Raw genomic sequence first — 26,729 nt, forward strand, 5'->3', positions numbered from 1 at the left:
TAACATAAAAATCATGACATGCAAGTCATGTACGACCTGATTTACATGCCACGCTCATGATGCTCTAGCGGCCGTTTCACCAGATTGATATACACCAAAATTGGTATTGCGCGATGTGACTGTATGAAGAACATGAATAACAGTTGGGAAGATGAAAACCATGACATGCATGTCATGATTTAATTGCCACGCTCATGATGCATTCGCAGCCGCTTCGCTAGCTTGATGTAACCAAAATTGGTATTGCGCGAAGCGACTGTATGACGAAAGTAAATGAGACGTGGTAATATGAAAATCATGACATGCACGACATGATTTACATGTCATGCTCATGACGCACTCGTGCCGTTTCGCTTGCTTGACATACACCAAAATTGGTAGTACGCGACGTGACTGCATGACGAACGTAAATGAGAGGTGGTAACATGGAAATCATGACATGCAGGTTATGTATGTCATGATTTACATGCCGCGCTCATGGTGCATTCCCGGCCGTTTCGCTAGATTGATATGCACCAAAATTGGTATTGCGCGATGTGACTGTATGAAGAACATGAATAACAGGTGGTAACATGAAAACTATGACATGCATGCCATGTATGTCATGACTTGCATGCCACGCTCATGGTGCATTCGCGGCCAATTCGATAGCTTGATATACATCAAAACTGGTATTGCGCGATGTGACTGTATGATGAACATTAGTGAGAGGTGGTAACATGAAATATCATAATATGCATGTCATGTATGGCATGATTTACATGCTCTACTCATGGTGCACTCGCAGCAATTTCGTTCCTTTGATATACACCAAAATTGGTATTGCGCGATGTGACTGTATGACGAACGTAAATGAGAGGTCTTAACACGCGAATCATGTTATGCATGTCATATCCGGTATGATTTACATGCCACTGTCATGGTGCGCTTCCGGCCGTTTTGTTAAAGTTATATATACCAAAATTGGTATGGCATGACACGAGTGCGTGATGAACATAAGCGACAGGTCATGCATTTATATACCACAATATGCGTTTCATTGGCATGGTGTACACTAGAATGTGCATGCATGCGTGCATGGCAAACATGCGATATATGGCGGACTAGATGCCATGGCATGAATGATTTCATTTGGCTCAAAGACAAACAAGGCGATGTATGCAGCTTTTTGCTGGCTGCTTCGCATTACGTCAATTCCCACAATGCGTGGGATCTGCCGAATTTTTTAACTCTGCTTCTTTCTATTTCCTTCTTTCTCTGTCTATTTCTTTCTCTCGGTTTCTCGCTTCTTTTATTAAATGCGAAGCATTTCTTAGCCAACTTCTGCGACTTTGAGCGTATCTATCTATCTATCTATCTATCTATCTATCTATCTATCTATCTATCTATCTATCTATCTATCTATCTATCTATCTATCTATCTATCTATCTATCTATCTATCTATCTATCTATCTATCTATCTATCTATCTATCTATCTATCTATCTATCTATCTATCTATCTATCTAGCCGCCTACGTTTTTGTGCTCTCCTGGCCGTTTCGTCACTCGGATGTATACCAAGATTGGTGTGTCATAACATGGCCTTATTACGAACACAAATGAGAGGTCATATCATGAAAATTATGACACGCATGTCATGAACAGCAGGATTTACATTCCACGGCCTTTGGGCTCCCTGGCCGTTCCGTTAATCGGATGCATACCAAAATTGGTGTGTCATAACATGGCCTTATTACGAACATAAATGACAGGTCATATCATGAAAATCATGACAGGCATGTCATGAACAGCATGATTTACATTCCACGGCTTTTGGGCTGTTGCGGCCGTTTCGTTCATTTCATATATACCCAAAATTGGTACGGCGTGACAACAGTTCACGGCGAACGTAATGACAGGTCCTAACATGCAAATCATGACGCGCATGTCATGTGCAGCATGGTTTACATGACATGGTCTCGGGGCGCTCGCGGCCGTTTAAATGAAGGGATACATACGAAAACTGGTATGACGAGAAATTTCTGTATGACGAACATAACTTACACGTGGTAACATGAAAATCGTGATATGCATGTCATGTATGACATGATTTACATGCCACGCTCATAGCGCACTCGCGGCCGTTTCGCTAGATTGATATACACCAAAATTGGTATTGTTCGATGTGACTTTATGAAGAACATGAATAACAGGTGGTACCGTGAAAACCATGACATCCATGACATGTATCTCATGATCTGCATGCCACGCTCATGGTGCATTCGCGTCCGTTTCGCTTGCGTAATATACACCAAAATTGGTTTTACGCGACACGACTGTATGACGAACGTAAGTGAGACGTGGTAACATGAAAATCATGACATGCAAGTCATGTACGACCTGATTTTGCATGCCACGCTCATGATGCGCTAGCGGCAGTTTCAGTAGATTGATATACACCACAATTGGTATTGCGCGATGTGACTGTATGAAGAATATGAATGACAGTTGGTAAGATAAAAACCATGACATGCATGTCATGCATGTCATGATTTACATGCCACGCTCATGGTGCATTCGCGTCCGTTTCGCTTGCGTAATATACACCAAAACTGGTTTTACGCGACACGAATGTATGACGAACGTAAGTGAGACGTGGTAACATGAAAATCATGACATGCAAGTCATGTACGACCTGATTTTGCATGCCACGCTCATGATGCGCTAGCGGCAGTTTCAGTAGATTGATATGCACCTAAATTGGTATTGCGCGATGTGACTGTATGAAGAACATGAATAACAGGTGGTAACATGAAAACTATGACATGCATGCCATGTATGGGATGATTTACATGCTCTACTCATGGTGCATTCGCTGCCATTTCGTTCCTTTGATATACACCAAAATTGGTACTGCGCGATGTGGCTGTATGACGAACATAAATGAGAGGGGTTAACATGCGAATCATGTTATGCATGTCATGTACGGTATGATTTACATGCCACTGTCATGGTGCGCTTCCGGCCGTTTTGTTAACGTGATATATACCAAAATTGGTATGGCATGACACGAATGCGTGATGAACATAAGCGACAGGTCATGCATTTATATACCAGAATATGCGTTTCATTGGCATGGTGTACACTAGATTGTGCGTGCATGCGTGCATGGCAAACGTGCGATATATGGTGGACTAGATGCCATGGTATGAATGATTTCATTTGGCTCAAAGACAAACAAGGCGATGTATGCAGCTCTCTGCTGGCTGCTTCGCATTACATCGATTCCTACAATGCGTGGGATCTGCCGAATTTTCTTTTTTGCTGTTTCTTCCCTTTCTTTCGCCCTCCCTCTCTCTCTCTTTATTTCTTTTTTTCTGTCCCTCTTTCTTTCTTTTTTTTCTTTCTATATATCTCTCTCTCCATCTCTTTCTGTATTGTCTCTGTTTTTCCTAGCTCCTTTTGTGTCTGTTTATTTCTATCTCTTTCTTTCTCTGTCTCTTTCTTTTTCTTTCTGTCTTGCTCTCTTTTTAAGTATATTTCCTTTTATCTGTTTCTATCTATTTATATTTCTTGCTCTGCATTTGTATCTTTTTTTTCTCTCTTTCTTCCCTTCCTTTCTCTTTATTTCTCTCGTTGTCTTGCTTTCGATCTCTTTCTTTCTATATATCTTCTTTTCTCTTTCTCTCTCTCTCTGTACTTATTCTATAGCCCATCCGGGTTATTCCATTACACCCCAGACAAATCGGCGCAGCGAGAGAGAGCGCGCGTTCACGTGTTCAGGGAGCGATGCAGAAAGTGAAGAACAGAACGAAGAGAGCGCGCGCCGGCCGAGTGATTGCGTTGCACGCCCAAGACCGTTGATGATGATAGTTTCTTGCTGGGGAGCACTGGGGATTTGCCAAGCTTAATTAAATAGCTCGGTTGTTAGAAAAAAGAACTAGCTGAACGCAGCGCGGGCGAACGGCAGTGGTGGCGTTGATGTAGGCCACTCTGCATCTTACTTCTTGTCCTATTTAGGTAACTGCATTTGTATTTTAGCCTTCGGGTCCGCGTTGCATGTGAGAAGGGGCACAGTTTTCACATTTTAAGTATAGGGGCATGAGAATGCTTAGTATATTTGACACAAGTCAGTTATCCCCCGTAATAAGATTCCTATTGCGATCGAGGAGTCAAATTTCTTTAACCCATTAGCGCCCAGCGTACTTTACAAAGTACACTTCATTTTTTTGCAGTACAAAATACACTATCCAATATTCTAATTTTTCTGATTAGCATTTTTGACGCTAAAGGTTGCAGCAAGACACTTCTAATCGAACATATTGACTCAGGTCAGTTTTTTCTGTGCTACGAGTTGTTGGACTTTTGGAAAACGAGTGCCCGTCGAACGCATGTGACGACTACTGCGTTTTCTCAATTAATTTAAGGTTTCACACTGTATATGTTGAAAAAAAAAAGATTGATTGTGCTTCAGAAAGAACAATATAATCGCGGCGAAGCGGAAGAATCAGCTGTAGTGCACAGTTTTGCTCTGAGGGGTAATCAAATGTTGGTGTACTTTTCGTAGTACACTGGGCCTTAGTGAGAGCTTACATGTGCATTGCGTTGTAGCTTGCCTCAGAGATCGAACCAGGTATTTTCTTCGGAAGAACGCCGTTTTTACGGTCATTTGAGACTCGGGAGACTGCAACAGATGCCGGCAGGGATATACGAGAGTCTCTTTGTCAAGTAATTGTCACTCTGAAACGGCTGAAGAGGAGGGGGAAGACGGCTGTGCGAATTAATGCCTTCTGCCTGATGGAACGAATGAAATCGGAAAGACTGCTTCTGTTTTGATCCGGGAAACGAGTTTCTTTTCGTAAAGGGCAAGACAGTAGCATAGTTGCTATGGTGATGAACTATGTCACAGTCGAGCCACTACGCTCTGTAAGCAGATGATCATCAACTCAAAAGAAAAACGTAGTGCCATCATGAAACATCGTCAGAAGCTACAGAAATATTGGCATGGGAGAGATTCACCTCCACAATCAAGCTGCGTACAACTACAGAATTTTCATTCGTGGGAAAAAGTTATGGAAGGCCCTATTTACATAGATCATCAACATTGCTGCACTGAATGCATAGAGGATCAGCCAACCTACGGGAGGTTAGCAGACCCCCTATGCGTCGAATGCTGTCATTCACGTGCATACTTGCAAGACACTACCTTTGCCGTGTACACAATAGAATTACGAAGAGGTCTTCCGTGTCCAGTGTGCCTGCCGGTCCCCTCCATCCATATGGGCACTTTTCACAAGAAGAGTGAAAAACAGTTGAAGTGCACTGTCTGCGATAAATAGAAATGATGCTGCGAAAAGTGTGGTGCGACGCTTTGAATTATGCGTCGCTGCTTCGACAAGTTGCATGTGCCAAAACAAGTTTGGTATTAGTATGGCAAGGGCCAAGCATGCTTGCTATTCTTGTGCCGAACCAGCTTGCATTGCTATCGCAAGAGCCCAGCGTACTTTCCAAAGTACAGTATCATAACTTATGAAGGAATAGATGTAAGTCTGTGAAAATTGCCAGATGTTGTTGTCTGCTGTAGCTAGACAAGTGCGCGAAATTTCAATTAAATTGAACAAATAGTTTTTTCTTGAGCCTTAATGGGTTAACATTGTCGAATCTTTGAAGTTCTCATGTATTGATATTTTACGCGAAGATTGTTATGGTGATTCGCTACTGTGAAAATCGTTGTAAGATGTTGCAACTTTCTGAGATAACGAGAGAAGGGGAATTGTTGGAGCGGTTCCTTTCTTTGTTGGACACAGCCAAATTAAACCAAGAGACAATTAAACCAAGCAGAACATACGGGACACTAACTATTGTTTTTTACTGTAATGAAATGAAAACTATTTAAAAGTGGACGCAAAAGCACTTTCTCCTACGGTAAAGTCCGAATCCGTCATTAGAAAACACGTAGTACGAAGATTGTACGTTCGGATGCCACCGACGGAAAGGGGGCAAGTTTTGTCATATTTACTGCACTAGAGCTCAAAAGGAAGGAATAACGTTGCCCATGTTATCCTTTGGTGTAAATGTCTGTTGGTTTCATTTAACTGTTTGAGGTGTGCTTTAATCATCGAGTCATCGAGGAGGACAATACAGTTATCAGAAATATTGTGTTCACTCGCTCGTACAAATTGAACTAGGCTTAGTTTTGTCACCTCTTCGTCGAACAGGAAAATGTACGTGTTAACCCCTTCAGGGTTTTCGCCGTACATGTACGGCAGAAGCTTCCTGGTACCAAAGGGTTTTCGTCGTACATGTACGGCATAGCGTTTATTTTTAAAACGCGCGCCTTTTTCGATCATTTCTCTTGTTTGGCCTCTGCTTCCACACTTCGGGAATACGTGGAATTTTTTTCATGCGCCGATGTCTCTCCGTTGTATTTTTTTTTTCGCTTCCCAAAACGGCGCGCCGCCTATCGCTTGCCCATCCGAGCGCGTTCGCGGTGCAGCTGGTTTAAAGTGCGCGCCTTTTTCGATGATTTCTCTTGCTTGGCATGTGCTGCCACGCTTCGGGAATACGTGGAATTTTTTTCATGCGCTGATGTCTCTCCGTTGTTGCTTTTTTTATGCTTCGCAAAATGGCGCGCCGCGCGCAGGCTATCGCTTGCGCAACCGAGAGCGCCCGCGGCGCGGTTTGGTTTCAAACGCGCGCCTTCTCCCATTTCTCTTGCTTGGAATGTGCTGCCACGCTTCGGGAATACGTGTAATTTTTTTAATGCGCCGATGTCTCTCCGTCTTTTTTTTTTCTTTCCAAAGAGGCGCGGCGGCTTGTAGTCTCGCATCAGAACGCGCGCACGCGGTCCGGCTCGTTTCGGTTTCGTCCTTCGGGTGGTTTTCGCTTCTTGCGCCCGCAAAGCTGATGGCTGTTTGGTTTCTAATCTCTCAAAGGGTGACCGCTTGTTACTCTCTCATTTATTGCACCCCGGCGCGCGATTACATCTGTTTCCGTGCGGCGCTAAATTACACAAACGACGCCGCCGTGATTGCGTTTCCTGTTTTGGGTTCTCGGAAAAACTAACTACGTCTTGTTGGCGATAAGACGAAGTATTACTGTAGCTTTTTCACTCATTTTGCTTTCCGGACGGGCGCAGAACCATAGTTTTCATCCGTGCGCTCACTGACGCAGTTCGCTGACGCTATGGAAGCGCGCGTCGGTTGCGCTGCTGCCGGTGAGACGAGCAGCGATTCTTCCGATGCGGACTATTCCCCAATTGCCGATCAGAATCTGATTCATTGGATTTCAGTTCGTCAGACGAAGATTTTTTGACGAGTTCAGACTCCGATGACGATCAAGGAGCGACATGTGAAACGCGTGCGCGGGGAGCCATGCTTCAAAGACTATCACACGCTGAAAAGTTTTTAGTGTTAGAACACGAGCGTTTTTAACCGGAAACGTACTCTGGTGCGCTTATTTTTGTATGTTTGTGAGCTATGTTTCATACAATGCATAATCTTTCTTCATAAAAAACTGTGAAGCTTTTTTTTAGGATTCTGCTTGATTTTACTACGAATAAACCATATGTATGTAACATCAAAACAGATTTTTTTGTCACTTTACGGTCACGAAAAAAAATTTTAGATAATTTTTTCTTAAATAGAATCGTCTGAAGAATTTATTTCAGCAATAAAAAAATTACACATTTTTGGACTGGATTTCGCGAACAAATTCGACCCTCAATTCCTGTTCAACATATTCCACTCTAGTGCCACAATCCTGGCGCAAGATGAAACTTTTCTTTTATGTGTGTGTAGTGACTCCGTGTTTTGTCGTCTCCATCCGTCTGTACTACCTAATGATACGTCCTTGCACGTTCCAGATCCTCTCCACGCGGTTACTCAAAGAAAATCGTCAACGTAAAGCCTTTTCATTGCAAGATATAGTGCCGCAAACGACATCTCCATAGCATGTTTAACTTCGCTGTCGGTTAATTGAAAAGTATACGATGGACTCCTACTAGCTCGTTTTTTTACTAATATTTAAGGTGCGTAGCGCCTGAAAACTACAAATAGGGTGTTTTGACAGAGCTGTAAAAAAAAGCAAAAAGAACACAAGCAACATTCCCCGCGACCACCCACGCGCATAAGTTATAACGTTCGTTCGTGAAATCAGGGTTCATTGTGCGGCAGTGCTTTCAATTTTACGCTTCAATGAAGCTTGACGTTAATCAACGACTTGTTCTGCGACAGGGTCTTGTGTAGCGTACGATCATCGATTGTGCGTCTCATATCGCAGTACCCCGCGCAAGAGCTGCGCAGTGGTTATGTTCTGTCAAAAGGCAATCGCTATACCAGTCACGACGACAAAGCTCTAGAAAAAATAATGGATTAGCATACCCTACGAGCTGTCTCCAAGCTTCTATCTTGACACATAGGTTTAAGGCTGTCGACAGACGGGTTAATAATTATGGCGCAAACGAGCAGGAAGCAAAGGAAAGCAGGTGGCATCTTCGTGTCCTTTTATTGGTCACTACGCTCTAAAAGACAGTTTAAAGCTCTTAGGTCGTACTTGTCCCCAAACAGTAATCGATAATCGTCTGCTCGCGTTTTCTTTTTGGAACCTTTGCGCCCACTGATTTCCTCTGAAAAATCTCATGCCACGCTGACAGTGCACATGGCGTGGCTGATATCGAAGTACCGGGCGCGAAACCTTACAGCAGGGGTCTCGAACTCACCCGAGCTAACGGGCCGCAGTCACGAAATTCATTCCCTTAAGGGCCGGGTCATCGTAGAATGCTAAAGGGAGGGGGGAGGGGGGACGCTAGAGAGGGGGATGAAAATCTCGCCTAACGGTTCCATTTGCTAAGAAGGGAAAATAGCGCTTAATTTTAAACTATCACAAAGGAACCTTTGGAGGAACGTTTGGAACGCACGGGATCATTTGAAAGAACGCCTCATATATGGATATACGGGCCATTTCTCAAGGGTATTTGACGTAAGGTTTCGAGAAACGTACTGATACTGATATCCGCAATGACTAAAATCTGGACACCGAGTCTGAAATACATAGTTTTTGTCCCACGGTGATGTGCCAACTCATAGTTACCGCTTGGGGTGCCTCAAAAAAGAAAAAAAAGAAAAACAAGGAAGAAGCTCGATACCAGTCCCCTCTCTGCAGCTTAGTGCAACAAAGCGTTATTAATCGCAATAGGCGTGAAAATAATGCGAGTACCATTAAGCGAGGTCACAAAATATTATTTTTGAAGCCGCGCGCTGCGTGTTTGAGACACCTGCCTTACAGGAAAGGCACGAGAATTGGACGGCGATATTAAGCTGGACATGTCTAGAATTGAGTTATGCATTTCAGAAATGTTATCTTCCGTTTAAGCATGTTTTTTTTTTATATGCGAAGCATTTTATGGCAAAGTTCAAACCGGTGGTGGTGGCGGCGTGCGGCGTGACCACCCTTACTGCGCATGCGCAAGCCCTCTGCACACACACCTCCTGTCCATACACCTCTTCTCCACCCCCTCCTCTTCCCTGTACCCCCTGTCCACTTCCCCTCACCCCTCCCTCTCTCAACTATCCCTCCCCTACCTCCCCTTTCCCCTCTCTACCTCAATCTCCCTTTTCCCTATCACTTCTTCTTTCCCCTCTCCACTTCCCCTTCCCCTCCTCCTCTCCACTCCCCCTCTGAAACGCGGGCTCGACATGCCAAAACGCTGCTTCGCATCGCCTCAAGGTCCCCTTTAGCGGGAGATGGTGTGATTTTTCTGTACTGGCTCTGCGAGGGAAAGAGGGAACGGGAGAGAGAGAGGAAATGCAGTGATGTTAACCAGTCTAGAAACACTGGTATGCTACCCTACACTCGGTAAAGAGCATGTAAAGAGCCTGTCGTATTAACGGCAGGCTGCGAGAGCATAGCAATAAGCGAACATGATACCGCCAGATGGATTCCTGTCCCCGCACTGCAAGAAATGCAAATATTATTCATGCTTTCAAGATACCGCGATCATAGGTAGGAGGGGGTGTGAATTAACAACCTTATGGTTGTAGAAGCTGAATGGAACTGGTATTGCATGTGTCTGCAGTCCGTCGATTGCGCTCTCAAGAAAGGAGCCACAATATCTGCGCATGAGCTGAAAGGTGGGATATATGAATTTTGTTTCCGTGTGCGATACGAAAAAGCTGCGTGCAAAAAAAGTGTATGAGAACCACATGGTGCCCAAAAATAAACCATTTGTTGGAAGTGTAGCGCTGTGTGTGTGTCTCCGTATTCTTCTTGTGGTCCCGTCAGCGTGTGCTACCATAGTTATTCTGTTATCTAATTAACACTTACATAGTAATTTGTGTATGAATATATGTCGATTCGTTACACTTCATGGTGAGAAAGCGTCAAAGCACCAACCTCTACAAATAAACAATTAGAACTATGCCTAACGCGTTTTCGCGTTATACACTTCGATGCGCACCAGGTGGACACGCTTTTCAAGCGGGACTTCACTGGTTACGTGTGTAAGTCTACAGAGTAGAGCAAATATTAATGGGCTCCAGGAATATCTTCGGGGTACTCTGAAATAAATTGTTGTTATCCACGAGAAATTATTCAAGCAAGTGAACAGTACACACGAGAATCACCGATGCCTCACGTTATGATCCAAAACTGCGCTAATAAGCAACGGATGTCAATTTTTGCTTAAATGGGGCAAATTGGCCTCATTTGCTTATTCGACAAAGCAAACGCCGGTCAAAACATATCGACCATAGCTTTTAACGTATCCAATAGAGTTTGCATTAGCCAATGCGCGTTCGTTCTTTTTTTTTTTTTTTGCATCTACCTACTCGCAGGTTTTGTACGCATGAAGGACGTGCTCAACACATCGTTCGCGCTGGGCGCCACCGTCAACCTGATGCTGTATCGGCCAGGGGGCGGTGCCGTCAAGACGCTGCTCAAGCGGGTCGACCTCGCCAAGGAGTTCAACATCGTGCTCGATGTGCCCACCGAGCGTGTGTACGAGTTCCTCGAAGCGGTGAGAATTACGAGTTTCCTGCAACCCGTGTGCGATTTCATTTCCATCTTGCTGAGAGCGATAGTCATCGGCGTGCGTACAAGGGGGCGCTCATCCTCCAGGGAGGGCGTCAAGTCCGCCTCATACCTTTGCTCAGTTGGACGTGTCACGCCATTGTTTAATATTCAGGGTAATAGCCACACAGGTTTGAAGTGCGGAGCACTTTAGGGGCCCGGGCTGTCGTCTCATTTTGTCGCTTGACATCACGTTCAAAGTACCAAAATAGATCGAAAGAGGGCGCTACAGTTCAAGTCAATACCAAAATAGCTCAAGAGAGGGCGCCACTGCTTCACAAAAGAACGTTTCCTTTTTCGCCATGGACGACGACCAAGCTGCACGTTTGGAACGCCAGCGCTTGCTTGCCCGTAAGCGACAGCGTCGCCGAAGGAAGAATTCGCCTGTCCGAGCCACCGAAGCGTCTAACTCTTTGAGGTATATTAAATAAATAAACATCATCCTGCGGCATTGATGGTATTAATCATTGTTTTATTAACCCTAGATTGTTTGCCCACACCCTCATGTAAAGACCTCTGTTGGGGGCATTTAAGGTATATTAAATAAATAAATAAACTCTCAACGCCAGCACTGAGAGTTAGACGCAGATCTACCGAAGAGACACAGCGGAGGCAAAACGCCAGCAGAATGCGAGGTATCCCCTCTGGTTCGGAAGGTTCAGACGCAAGCTGAGCGCCAAACAAAGACCGGTGAACCCGCAGCTTCTACTCCGACAAACATGCAAGCCAAGCGTCAACGGAGGCGGGCGAACTTCAGCTCTGCTCCGCAGCTTGTACAGCTTTCACGGTGAGGAAATGGCTCGAGTTTTTATTTTTTGACAATACTGGAGGCCAAAGAGCACACATGTTATAAAGCAAGAACTGTTTACCTTTACCTCCGGAAAGCTGGGGACCAGAGAGTTGTCACAAGCACGTTACCGCTTCATTTTGATTTTTGCATACATTGCGAAACTGCCTTTCTTTCTGGCAACAGAAGCGGCGGGCCGCTGCGTTCATATACCGCCAGCCGACTAAAGCTTGTTCACTCAGTAGCGACGTGCATTTCGTAAGGAGACTGATATAGTAGGACGATGCTTTTCGTGGGCTGCATAATCCGGACACGACGGATGGTTCACGCGTCTCAATTTAAAGAAAAAACAAATGTTTCGTAATCATGTGATGTATGTTTTCTCCCCAAGTGCACTAAGGGTATCCGCACAGCCGTGCTTTATGGGGATACAGAAAAGCGCCCCTCTGCTGTGTCAAACACGCTGCATCGAAAAGGTTTCATTTAGCCCGTCTTCAAAGGTGGGTTGCGTATTGCTGATTTACGCAAGTTCGCCGACGCAACGAGTAACGATAACGGTTCAAGAGATGCGGCCAGTGGACTAAAATACGCACGCAGGAGATGTACAGCTACGCTTAAAAGCCGCGTTATGTTCCACGCTGACGCAAACTTCGTTTTGATAATGAGCGGGCGCATGGAGGGATAAATAAACTGCGAACGCATTAGAACCTCGTCTTTTGTTAACGCCAAAATTTTAACGTTAAGGCTGAAAAGAAAGCGTTCTGAAAAAAGGGCCTCTAAGTAAACGGGATCGACGAATGGTTCGTTCAAAGCAAATGGTAATAACGTAGATCGGTGTTTGTTAAATCCAGGATTGCGCTAATTCAAAGGCTACATGAGGGAAAAGGCTGAGTAATATTTAAATATTTTAAACTGCTGCAAATACTCCGACGTCAAAGAACCAGTTTGTCCTAGGCAGGCAAATAAACGTTATACTTGGATTTGATGCCAGTATGAAATTTACGCGATATCTTATCGACGATAATATGCAAAAGGCGGCCAGACTTGCGGATCCTTTGACGCGGTGCCTCGCTATTCAAAAGCGCGGCAAGGTGCAGTGATATTATCGAAAGACCGAAGAAACAGGAGTATCGAAATCAAATCACTTGAAAGATCTCACTAAAGAACGCATCAGTGAAACCTCTTCAAGCTTCTCAAATCAGTTTTCTTCTCGTGACGAAAACGTTGCATGCCGTGCTAGCGACGTTTTAACAGGACTGTAAGATGCTTTGCTGTAAGCCCATGCTCTATCATGATTGTAACACCACCACACGATGAAGCAAATATGCAGTGAGAATCCCATTGGTGCACTTTATGTTCTTTTGCGCACAACAATTACAACGCATCGGCACGTGTATTGGAGCGAAAAGGCTCCTTGCATGACGCGCCTCATAACCGTGCATCATCTAACGGACCCAATGTCAAAAAGTCCCGTCACATGATGAGACCTTTGGGAAAATACCGTCGGCATTGGAGTCACTGAACGAAATGTTTCCGATGCCATATGAATCCAAAGTTCAAAGGAAGGCTTTCTGTCGAGGTGAAGTACTGTAGTTTTTTTTTTTTTTTCGGTTGTCTGTATTTTGCGTAGAGCCGGAACCGTGGCCAGATTTAGAATATGAACGTTTACCCCTTTGAAAGCACCTATATGCCACACAGTACGGTCAATATATTTTTTTTTGTTATAGAATGCGATGTGCGGGAAATTGCTGAAACGACCGGCAGGAGCAAGACTTTAACATTTGGTGCTGCAAAACAGACACTGGAGATTTCACTCAGCATCATTTTCTTCATAACAAGGTTTGAGAGTGGGCTAGCTAGTAATCCATCTTCAACAGAGCAGGAGCGGAAACGCGGCAGCGCTTGTCTTTGTTCCCTTCTTGGTCCGTTGGCCGCTCCTGCGCTGTTTGTTGGAAACGTTCATAGTACACAAATCAGTTCAGACAGAATGTCCTCTTTACCACAGAATTCCAGTAACGTTACATGCGCTTGCCATAGTTTCGGATGCTTGCATATGAGTTTCCTATGTGAAATAGCAATGCATTATACGGACCACTACGGCCGATCAACATGTTTTATTAGCTGCTTAGTTCCTTGGAGCCTGTGGCCATAATAATCATTATCGGCCTATCATGTCCACTGCAAGACTCTCCCAAAGATTTCCAAACCACCGTGTTGTTAATAAGCTGATTCCTGTCCATGCCTGTAAATTTCGTAATTTTGTCACCCAACCGTCCTCGGCCGGACTTGCCATCACTTGGTATTCCATCGCTCTAAATGACCATCATTTACCCGTCCTTATCATGACGCGACCTGCCCAGATGGTACGCTAACTATAATTAACATGTACGAGATACTTTCTAGCGTGTAGTCTGTCTCATGTAGCACCTCTGTTGTTTTCTTTTTTTAGCAAGCACTCAATAAATTGAATCTATGTGTGTATACGTGTTTAACTAAAAATAGTCTCACAAATTCGTTTGTAGGAGTCCCATGACGCAGTTCCACTATTCATTAGCATCACTTAAGGGTGAATGGATGGATGGATCAAAAACTTTTATTATGGAAACTGTCAAGAAAACGAACTAAGATAACATTCCAGTGGGTACCTTCGCATGTGGTGTCAGTGGCAACGAAAGGCCAGATTGCCTATCCAAAGGCGCGCTTCCCAGGCAACCGCCGAAATCAGCAACTGCCGAAAGAGACAGTTTGGAGAAACTGCGCGGCTAGTTACGGAAATCGCCACATCTGCACTTTGCTATGAGGGGACTTAGCAATGCGGAATGCAGCCTCCTTATAGAGCAGGAGCAGGATCGACCTACACTCGTACATGGACGTTCAAAATAAGGAGTGCTGGTTTTCCGTCGCGTAACATAGATAAAAATGTTTGATGATTATCCCGGAGATATTAGCCTGGTGCATCATTTGGCTCGCTACTCGAGGTGTTGGGTGTTGACTATGATATATACGACGATCACACGTACACACAAATGACACTTACACTCACGCACACACATGTTTACCGAGTACACTGAAGTGCACGATATTGACCGCTACATCGTATCCTGGAAGCGACTTTGTCCTGAATGTAGCAGTCTTATCGGCAGTATGGAGAAAAATGATTTTCTCCGCGAGTGCACTGGACAGATTGTAGTTCGGGAAGGGGCGCGTATGGGTCGAAACGAAATGTCTGGCATTCTTCTAGCGCTTCTGCGGGACTAGCTTAAGCGACACATGACGAAACATGCGGCATTCAAATAGCCCTTACAAAAATTCTCATTGAAAAACCATTGAGAAGTTATTGAGCAATGTCAACAGATGGCACTGAAAATACATTGTGGATCAATAGAAAAACTGTTGAGAAAACTGTTGACCAGTATTGAAAATTGGCCCGCGACTTTCAATTGAAAGACCATGTTGTAAATCAACATCGATATATCGTTGAGAGGAAAAGAAACGTCAATTGAAAATGCATTGTGGATCAATAGAAAAACCGTTGAGCAAGCTATTGACCAGTATTGAAAATTGGCCCGCGACTTTCAATTGAAAGACCATTACGCAAATCAACATTGATTTATCATTGAGAGGAAAAGAAACGTCAATTGAAAATACGTTGTGGTTCAAGTGAAATTTCGTTGCGGTAGCTGTTGACCAGTATTGAAAATTGGCCCGAGACTTTCAATTGAAAGACCATTATGCAAATCAACATTGAGGAGGAGGAGGTAAAACTTTATTTGACCAAGGGATTTGGGCACGTACGTCCCAGGGTCCCCGCACGACCCCACTGCGCTATGCGTTCATGAGTTCATGCAGTTCCATGACGTGGGCAGCCCGGTCAGTGGCGATCTGCTGCTTGGCCGGGTGCATTGATTTATCATTGAGAGGAAAAGAAATGTCAATTGAAAATACGTTGTGGTTCAAGTGAAATTTCGCTGCGCTAGCTGTTGACCAGTATTGAAATTTGGCCCGCGACTTTCAATTGAAAGACCATTATGCAAATCAACATTGAGGAGGAGGAGGTAAAACTTTATTTGACCAAGGGATTTGGGCACGTACGTCCCAGGGTCCCCGCACGACCCCACTGCGCTATGCGTTCATGAGTTCATGCAGTTCCATGACGTGGGCAGCCCGGTCAGTGGCGATCTGCTGCTTGGCCGGGTGCATTGATTTATCATTGAGAGGAAAAGAAATGTCAATTGAAAATACGTTGTGGTTCAAGTGAAATTTCGCTGCGCTAGCTGTTGACCAGTATTGAAATTTGGCCCGCGACTTTCAATTGAAAGACCATCATGCAAATCAACATTGAGGAGGAGGAGGTAAAACTTTATTTGACCAAGGGATTTGGGCACGTACGTCCCAGGGTCCCCGCACGACCCCACTGCGCTATGCGTTCATGAGTTCATGCAGTTCCATGACGTGGGCAGCCCGGTCAGTGGCGATCTGCTGCTTGGCCGGGTGCATTGATTTATCATTGAGAGGAAAAGAAATGTCAATTGAAAATACGTTGTGGTTCAAGTGAAATTTCGCTGCGCTAGCTGTTGACCAGTATTGAAATTTGGCCCGCGACTTTCAATTGAAAGACCATTATGCAAATCAACATTGAGGAGGAGGAGGTAAAACTTTATTTGACCAAGGGATTTGGGCACGTACGTCCCAGGGTCCCCGCACGACCCCACTGCGCTATGCGTTCATGAGTTCATGCAGTTCCATGACGTGGGCAGCCCGGTCAGTGGCGATCTGCTGCTTGGCCGGGTGCATTGATTTATCATTGAGAGGAAAAGAAATGTCAATTGAAAATACGTTGTGGTTCAAGTGAAATTTCGCTGCGCTAGCTGTTGACCAGTATTGAAATTTGGCCCATGACTTTCAATTGAACGACCATTAAGGAAATCAATATTGATTTATCGTTGAAAAAACGGTGAACGTCAAATTGAAGCATTGTTGATAGGGTTTTCACATTCAACACTGAAAGGTCAATGAAACATGGGTGACGCTCATAGCCTGACTGAGATCATTCTTGATTTGGGAAAACGGCCAAATGTATATGTAAGTACATGTGTACTGCAGGCCTAGCTAGGTCACCTTTGGCCTGCAGTACATAAGTACCTACATTTTCATTTGCCCATTCTTTCAAAACAACAATAATCTCAATTACGCAACATACATTCAGATTGCTGCCAGCTGGAATAAAACCTTTAGCATCATCGTTTATGAATACACTGCTTGTTTTTCACACGCTGTAAGGTGCAGCAAAGGAGGTAATGTTTAAAACTTACTCAAATCTGTATTTCCTCTACCAACAGATATTCACACAGGTCATATTTTAGCAGTGTACATGGCTCCCTTTGTCCATTCAGGTAGTGTTTGCAGGGTGCAAACACCTGTGAGTAAACGACACTTATACTTGCACCCGAGATTGGAGACACCAAGGCACATGCCAAGCAGCAACACATTAACGCTGCCATGAACTTCTATTCTTCTCTATTAGCTTGTTTTAATGGACGCTAGCCGAGTTTCTGTGTAACTTGGGAAAAAAGAAGAGAACAGTTTTCTAAGTAAAATATTTATTTTTAAGCAACAACTTTTGTTCAAGTTTCTAAGTATTTGTGGTTTGACATAGCAAGAACTTCCCACTGTAATGTGCAAACCGCATCCAAGTTGACAAAATAAGTTAAACACTATGTAAAGCACCACTTTAATAAATAAATTTTAGACAACTACAAGTATCAGAAGGTAAAAAAGCGCATAAACACTGCTGACAAGGCACACACACTACGGGAAGAAATGTGCTGAAGGAGTGAACAGGGCTCATACTGGTTTCAAAGCCCAAATTCAAGGATCTTCAAGGATTCCTATAGAAGGTTCTTGGAGGATGGAAGGCAGCATCACAAGTATCAATTTTCTGCTCTAACAAAGTTTCCAAAACAATACGGGGAGCTTTATGCATTTGAAGTAAAAAATGGGATTTAGCCAAGTCAGAACTGAGAGACAATGAAGCCAAGGAAAGTATAAAGGACATAATTTGTAGGTTTTAACTGTAGAGTAGTAATTATGACATAAATGGCAAGGAATGAAACGGGAAGAAAAATCAACTTGCTGCTGATAGGGACCAAATCTACAACCTTGAGATAATGCGTCCGATACTCTACCTGATCATATTAGCTTCCTACTGTGCACAAAATTCACAGCATTAATGAAGCTGCTGGGACATCTTTTATATTAGATAAATAATCTTGTTCAGTTCCCCCGTCTCACTTTTTCAGGCATTGAGAAACTGTTTAGTTTTATGACGGTGATGTACGACGCTTCTACTTTTTCCGAGTACTGACCTGCTAAACAACAAAATAGTAATGACCGCTTCAAAATTTTATCCCCAATTTTTACAATTCGATCGTTGAATACATTTTTGACTCCATGCAGTCATCATGCTTCTCCTGTTTTGGGGCTTTGATAGCAATTGAGTCAAGTGCGAATTGGATGTATGCCAGCAGAGCAATCAACTTAGCAAATATCCTCTACATACAAAGTCAAGGTTCTTGCCTACACAAAAGATCAATAACAATCACTACATGGGAGTCAATCACTAAGCCTGAGCAGCAGTGCCATCAGCTTTAGTCAGAAGTACTTGGTTTCTAGCACAAAGCATCAACTTTTTTTTCACATTTTGCCTGCATTATAGGACAGTGGATGTTTGTTGAGCTAGAAGATCTATCACAAGTAGTGAGCTGGCTATAGAAGAAGAGAAACTAGCATAAGCGCTGGAAGTTTCCAGTGAAGTCGAGTCCCAAGAAGCCAAATCAAGAGAAAGGGGGAGAAGGCGGACCGACAGTTGCGGAAACGAAATGAATGATCGGTAAAGCAGTGATGCAAGCAAGGTAAACACAGTAGCCGAATCATCACTGAGCATGACATGTTCCCTCAGTTTGCTAGACAAATGTTTACAGAACACCGAAAGAAATTAGTATTGTCAATATTGGACACTATATGCTAAGAAATTCCAAGGGTTTCGGGGCTTTAAAAATGTACTTTTACTTTTTCAAGGGTTTTCAATCGTTTCAAGGACCTGCATGCACCCTCAGTAAAGGAGCAGATCACAATTTAAAGTGGAATGTGTGCCCTATGAATACCACCAAAATATATGATTGCGAACTTGAAGCTTGAATGAGCGCTCACTTAATGCAACTGTGCATAAACTTACACATTACAATATTGACACTTGACTAGTGAATGCAATTAACATTAAATTAGTGTAACGAGATTTTCATACACTTGCACATTATAAAATCACAGTCGTTCACTATTGGTAGCACCACCCCTCTTCATCTGTTCAGGCAACTTCGGTTCCCTCGACAGAAGTGGGGCCAAGGTATTCTTTACATTCGTGGCCAGCGATTTGTGACAGATGAAGCCTGCGACAGAAGGACAGGGCACTTATAACTAAAAGTTCCACTAGAAAAATATAACAATCTTTGCACACGTCACGATGAAATTATTTGATTAGTTCTGTATGGGTATGACTGCAGTGCATGACCAGCACATTGCGTTCCCCAGTAAAAATGCAAAAGAGGGCAAGAACGAAAAGCACGCTGTGCCAGAGCTTTATGAATACCTTCTATGTCAAAGGTGTGAACCATACTTTACCACTTTGGCTGCAACATAATTTTCAGCTAGACATATAACAAACATAAGAGGAGAGACAGGGCAGAGCTCTTGCCTTCAACTGCTTAAATTCATTCGCAAACCCAGAGTATCCCCAATGGACAAACAAATGATCCAACAAGTGTGCCAGAATATCATTTAAGCAGGCCAGCAAAAAAAGTTTCACTGGCGACAGAAGTCACTGTTGCTAAGCTTCTTAAATTATATGCCACTTCTTGCCCAGCGAGTTCAAAAATGGCACGCTTACATATTTATCACCAGCCATGAAAATGCAGCAGTCTTACTGCCTGTCTGTCTAGAGAGCAGTCAGAGTACACTTATGTAGTTAAAAACGCGAGTTAAGTTTTTAGTTTTAACAGTCAAATAAATAGAGTGCATTGCTCAGTGGATTTGCTTGCACGTAAAGTGACTTCCTTGCATGTCTGATTGTTTCAATTTCGTCAGCTGAAGCCTAGTGCTCTCTGGCAGTTGAGCTGCCAAAAAGATTGAGCTGCCTCTGCCCCTTCACTCTTCATTTTCCTGTTCCGCATAGGCGTTAGGAGATATGTCACAGCTAAAGCAATCACCCAAACTAGCCCAACTCTCTTATTTAACTTTGCCTACTGAGTAACAATATGTTTACTAAGAAAACTTACAAAAACTACGAGACATTTTGAAGTAATTTTGTCTGTTTACCCAAGTGAGATGCAAACAGCTTTTGGAAGTTCGTATCGTGTAGCATATTTTCATTGCTCCTAAACAAAATTCCACCACGCCACAAGAATTAAGAGTAGCTTCAATTTAATTTGCATCGTACAAGCTGATATGCTGTTAAGTGCATTTTGTATGTCATAATTACTCTTCATAGGCTCCTCTACAAACAAACCTAATAACACGGCTGACAATGAAGTGTGTTTTCAAACTTCAGAACACCATTTTACTTTGGCTTTACTGCAGTTATGCAAGCTGGTTAGACTAAAGCCTGCAGAACACAACAGCTATAAGAAATGTTCTGTTTCAAAAGTGGCATACTCACTGTGGGATATACTTGTAAGAATATTTTTTTTATAACTATAAACCCACACTTACTGACAAGCAGTCTACGACAACCAAATGCTCCTTTTGAAGTAAGAAATCACGAAAGAGTTGAACAGTTTCACAGTGGTATTCCAATGTACATGTCACAGTTTGTAAGAACCGAAAAATAGCAGACATCAAACGCCTGTTCAGAGCTGTTTGATTTAGTCAGCATGATGAAAAAAGTTAAACACGTTTTCCCTAACTTAGCGGCGAAGTTGATTGACGGCGTGTTATAAATGGGCTAGGTGCTTACCGGCAAACAAGCACCAAACATCACATGCAAATATAAGGGGACCACCAATCACACAAGACATCGAATAACTCATCTGGAATACAATATCCTATTAGCTTGTAGTGAAGTCTTAAACAGCAGACGGGACAATGTTAACGACCAAGCTATGGAATGCGCAAACAATGTAATAATATCAGGGGTTTTATGACCGAAAACCATGATATGATTATGAGAGATGCCATAGTGGAGGACTCCGGAAATTTCGAACACCTGGGGTTCTTTAACGTGCACCTAAATCTAAGTACACGGGCCTCAAACATTTTCGCCTCCATCAAAAATGCAGCCGCCGCGACCGGGATTCGATCCCGCAAACTTCGGGCGCCATAACCACTAGACCACCGTGGCAGGGGCCAAACAATGTAAAAAAGAATATGGAAGTCACTGAGCATTACAGTACAAGGAGCGTGCATGCAAAAATTTGCTTCATCTGGTGACAAGATAGTCAGCACGCCATTAATAGATATGGCAGCGGAATTAACATCACTCAATGATAAGACACCTGATGTGTCCCTTTCTTCCTTTCCTCTGTGAAAATTACTTTTTGAAACTGCAATATATGGCTGGATTTTACTAATAACATTCAGTTCGTAGTCAGCACTCTGGCTGTGCTCTACCAGTCTTGCTCTTCGTTGTTGCTGTTTTGCACATAAACGTAAAGAATAATACTTGAATGCCATAGTCCGCTGCCAGTTCATTGGCACAACTTTGTTAGGGCAAATACAATGCCAAAGACGGCACTCTAACACACAAGCATGCATACCTTACAACTTGTTTTACCAAGTTTTACTTTATCATGAAACTCTGAAAATCAATTTGTTAATTCTGCCTCGCATAGATGTCCCAAGTTTCCTGAAACAGTGAGATATCCTGCTATGGCGCTGTGCAGGTAGCTGACAACATATTTTTTCAGCACATCCTACCAGAAGCAGGTGGCCACAAGCATGAATGGCCAAGTGGAACATGTATATGACATGCACTTGCTATTACATATTGTTTCCTGTCTTGGAGTTGCTCACAATATAGGAGCAATAGGTCTCTCAATTGAAAGGGTCTAAACGGTCAATTTGTATTGATGGAAACAAATAAATACCATTTAATATGGCCTTGTCCAGACTTGCAGGAAGAACGCTTCCATCTTTCACAGCAAGCTGTCCACCACTTCAGTCTCTTGAGCTGCTGGATACATGCATAACAGATACCGCAAAAAGTTCCGTCAACTTGTGCACAAAGAGTCCTTACAGTACACAAGTAGTAATATTAAGCATGATGGCTTAACACAGGCATATCATTATATACCAAAATTGTCCTCGAAAATAGGCCCAGGATGCATTAAGAACAAGTATTAGAGTAGCAGTGGGTCACTGCAAATAATTGTAATTTGCATTAGTTGTCAAATTTTGCTACAATTGTGTATTACAAAAGGGTGAGATATACAGCTTGCCATATAGGTAATTTGAACACAAGAAAACTCGAGGAGCACTCCCATCAAAATATTAAATAAATATACGTGTGCTCAATTTGCAGAATGGATGACAATGAGCCCATTTATTGTATGACATCATGAATGTGGAGATTTCAAAAAAGCTTAAGATTCAGTAAAAGAGCAAGAATGCCAGACGGGACAGAAAAGATTGAGCACTGTGTCAGTTTTTCTGTCCCTCTGCTGTTCTTACTTTCATTAAATCTTGGGCGTGCTTTAGCAACATGCCCAATTTTCCTCTCTCTGAAACAACTATCCTTGCTGTACTAAAGTTCATTCATGTGCAGACCTGGTCCTTTACACTAGAAGTGCCTGTTCAATTTAATGAGCCCTTGATCCACTCCCGTTCTTTTGTTCTTTAATAGCGAGGGCCTCGTGCCAGCAAACTTTATGCCCTCAGGTAGCTCATGACGGTTTATTGATCAGCTACCAGCTCGTAGATTTCACGGGCTATGCGACACCAGCATGACTACGAATGCTGGTGTGGCACTGCCGGGATTACACACACAGAAGTGCCCAGTGGGGTGGATGAGAGAACGACTATGTCGTAGCTAGAGTGGTGGAGTATGAGATGCAACACTTTGTTGTAGGTTCAGGCCCTGGCAGCAGAATGTTTGTATTTTTGTCTACATTTATTCCTCTTTATGTCATAATTACTACACTACTTTTAAAAACTACGAATAATCTCCCCTATACCTCCCTTGGCTTCATCAGGTTTTGTCGAACAAAAAAACTGAGCCCCTTGATCTATTCCATTCTTTTTTAGTTTGTTCAATTTCTCAGTGCTGTAATCACGCCTGAGAACCAGTAACCTCATTGTGATCTGCAAACACATATACAGATATCAGAAATTGCATTCTCTAATTAACTACTTCATAAACTAAAGCAGCATTGTCACCAGTTTCACTGAATGCTAGATCTTAGTTGTACATCCTGCAAATAAGAACCCCCTTTCAATTTCCTCTTTCTTTAGCAAAGCACCAAGGAAAACAAGGACTATACAGTACAACACAATCAAGTAGTGTTTCAATGCACCAGCACAGCCTAAACCATTTACCATTTGGGATAAGAAGCTTTTGCAATGGTGCCATTCCCTGTTACAAGAATTTGTAGTAGAACGTGTATGGTTCATCAAAGAAAATATGAAATGGCATGTCAGATATCTGACCCAATTTTTATCACACAAACACAGCAACAAAAAGAGCATGTACTTGCTTAATATGCTTAATTGAACTGACACTAAATATCAAGCACTCATTACCTACTTTTTAATTGCTGACTTGAGTGCAGTTGTTTATGTTAGAAAGTTGTGGTGCATGACAATTTAGCGCATACCAAGTTTTGCTTGAAATGTCGTCCCTTCCTTGTCACGTGCAGTTCAGACACGCCGCGTGTCCCGCGCCCAGTTTCGATATCAACCTTAAAATTGGAAGTTGAATATCTCGGATAACGTGCAACTCACGCGATTTCAAAAAAAAAAAAAAAAAACGGCATGCCACAACTTGGCACACACTATATCTTTTTAATATAAACTACCTCCCTCAATAATTAAAAAGTGGATGAACGAGTTGTTAATTAACAGCGTAAATGTAATTTTGCTTGCGGCAAAGTATTTCCGCCTCGACTTCAAGTTCATGAGCGAAAATGACAGGAGCCTGACTGTCACACAACGTTTATAAAAAATATGTAATGTCCAAAAAGAAAACACACACACTACATGCATGCTGTGCGACTTGATGTGTGTACTTCCTGTTACTACCAGTATCCATAGCGTGATTCAGACAAATGCATTGCTTCAATGGGCATCCAGCACACATCTAGGTGCTACGAGCCGCGACCTTGCGTAGCCAGAAGGCAACTGCGCTAATTACTTGCAAAAACGACGCAGCACGATAGACGCCGACGCAACCAGAGACATATGCTCTGAGCAGTATAGCGTGTGCATGACAGCATTGTGTCTTCCTACCTGCGTCCCCGTCTACCTTTGCAAGTTAATTCATTATACCTATGCTTATGGAACTATAACTTCAATTGCATTTACACCACAGAAAGGGTGTGGAACGACCAGTATGTTTAAAAGCGGACCCACTTTTACGGCGACAAGGCAATGTGCAAGTCGCTCCAAGCGACGATCTCGTGCAGCCAAGTTATAACGGCTCAACAACACAAGGCGTGCGTGGCAGGAGCACAGAATCCCGTAATGGAACGCGCATTCTTCAGCTTGTTTTCAACTGTAATCAACGCACACGGCAACCGCTCCATAGAAAGGTATAACGAAGAGCACAGAAAGCAGCGATACTAGCACAATGCATACTTTTTTAGCAGGCCCTTGCTCTTGCGCAGCATCCCTTCTGTGGTAACTGGCCGCCCGCCCAGGCACTCTTACCTGTATAAAAGTTTTCATGCACTAAGGTAACTCAGTAACGCAATTTGGTAACATTCTTGAACTCACCGAGGTGTTGTATCCGCTGCGGCGACTGTCTCGTCAAACGGTCCGCGCTTGCGCTCTTGTTCAAAGCTCGCGTCCGTTGGTTGGTGCCACGACCGACGCATCGCCGCCGTCGATTCCATGTCAAACAACGACCCGAACGTCCCGACACGCGATGTAAGTAGTACGTGTTCATTCAACAACGATAACCGCACGTAATATTGATAAACACGGTAAAAATAGATGCGCGAAACATCACTTCGTTCGCAGCGAGCGCAGGGAGCCTTTCAACGGAACCCGTTTGAAAACGTCACGTGTTCACTGACGTCTCTGCGCGTGCGCGTTCTTCGGTTTGAACTGATTGGCTCTCTCGCTCAGCGGGCGATTTGAATCCTTGAACTGAGTTGCGGCAACTCTCTCTCCCTTCCACTTCCGTCGACTGCATCTCCCTGTTCATGGCCTCTGATACGCCGGCGCGCAATCTTGGAGGCCATAGCTTGTTCACCACTTCTTTCTCGGACGCGCGCCTGTACTGTAGTGTACAATCGGGCGGCCGCAACGCGTCAACCGCGTCTGATCGGTTCTTAATACTACTACTACTACTGCGCTTTTGCTGTTTAAAAATATACAGCATCTGTACACGAGTGGTACGTTTTAATTACTGCTAAGAGTAACAGCTGCTGTCTTTACGGCTGGCTAAGTGTGCACGTCCGTGCGTGTGCAAAACAAAAGCACGTCGAAAACCGGGGCCTTTTGACAACAAGTGTTCACTGTGCTCCTTAATACCTCTTCGCAGGCACGTAGGCAAGCCCCCCCCCCCCCCCCCCCCGAAAAAAAAAACTCGTTTCTACGTGCCTGCCTCTTCGTATTGAGCAACGAACCAATGGCACCATCAATGCCTCGCCCTTAGTGTGATTCATCTGCAGCTTCTTTCTTATTGATGTACTTTGTTAGCCTTAATTGATATATTCTAAGTTGGGCATGTAAGCAAGTTACTATCAATTTGAAATTGCCCATTTAAACACTATTCAAAAGTACGTTGCACGTCGTCGTAATAAAAGCAGGAGAAAATACTTATTTGTTGAAAGGCGACAGCTAATCGACAAAATAGTAGTTTAACAAACTTCGTTTCTGGGCAAGTTCGTTTATATTCGAAAAGAAAGCCCACGTACTGTGTATACTGAATAGTAACAGAAACAGCAATACTGCACTGAATTCTGCTATTTATGTCTTTAAAGAGGCTGTTTTCCTGTGTTCAGCGTGACCGTTATACCGCTTCGACATTGCGCTTTGGAGTATTCCATGAAATACGTTGTCCTTAGCAATGGACTAACGAAGGCGGAAAGACCATACGGTCCTTGCAGTTATATTAGTTTCTTTTGTGAGTTACTGTGTTCGTTAAAAGTGCGATCTATAAATACAAGACAAAATTTACAAGTTTCGATGCGTTTTTATAGCATCATTGATTCCAGGAGGGTTAGAGTCAAAGAACCCGTTCATACACAAAAACTGTTCTCAGATGGTTAAATAAGACATTAGTGGTAAATAACGATGAGAACGACCGGCGAAACCAGGAGGGAGGGGCGGGGGGGGGGGGGGCGGAGCGAGCGCGCGCCTCCAGACCGGCCGTGGTTTTACAATAAAGGATCGGTCGAGAAGAGCGGACTGCGACGAATGTTCACAAAAGAAACGTGGAGTTTCAAAGGTAAGGTTGCGAGGAAGTTCTGTAGGTCCGGTGCACATATGGTTGGAGAAATGAAAGGGCGTAAACTTACGAAAACTGCGTGCATTATACAGGTTTATGAACGTTTTGGCCGTGGCACAGCCTTCGTGAAGACTTCGACCAGCGCGCACGCGCGTTTGTGTGTGTGTGTGTGTGTGTGTGTGTGTGTGTGTGTGTGTGTGTGTGTGTGTGTGTGTGTGTGTGTGTGTGTGTGTGT

General features: G+C 43.6%; 1 protein-coding gene and 1 long non-coding RNA gene across 4 annotated transcripts in view; one reads left to right on the plus strand and one right to left on the minus strand.

Moving 5' to 3' along the window:
* LOC119395948 (glutamate receptor ionotropic, kainate 2) overlaps positions 1–26,729 on the plus strand; it is a 410,534-nt gene that overhangs the window by 172,131 nt on the left and 211,674 nt on the right. For all 3 annotated transcript variants that reach the window (XM_049416822.1, XM_049416823.1, XM_037662976.2), the window contains exon 4: positions 10,814–10,995. In XM_049416822.1, the coding sequence (XP_049272779.1) occupies positions 10,814–10,995 (182 nt within the window). The remainder of the gene's footprint in view (positions 1–10,813; positions 10,996–26,729) is intronic.
* On the minus strand, positions 19,149–24,828 carry LOC125758992 (uncharacterized). Its single transcript, XR_007416542.1, has 3 exons — positions 24,814–24,828; positions 21,972–22,054; positions 19,149–19,280 (listed from the first exon to the last, which is right to left on the minus strand). It is a non-coding gene; the product is annotated as an uncharacterized LOC125758992 (long non-coding RNA).

Source organism: Rhipicephalus sanguineus, chromosome 6 (assembly GCF_013339695.2).
Source record: "Rhipicephalus sanguineus isolate Rsan-2018 chromosome 6, BIME_Rsan_1.4, whole genome shotgun sequence".
In the NCBI taxonomy this organism is placed as follows: domain Eukaryota; kingdom Metazoa; phylum Arthropoda; class Arachnida; order Ixodida; family Ixodidae; genus Rhipicephalus; species Rhipicephalus sanguineus.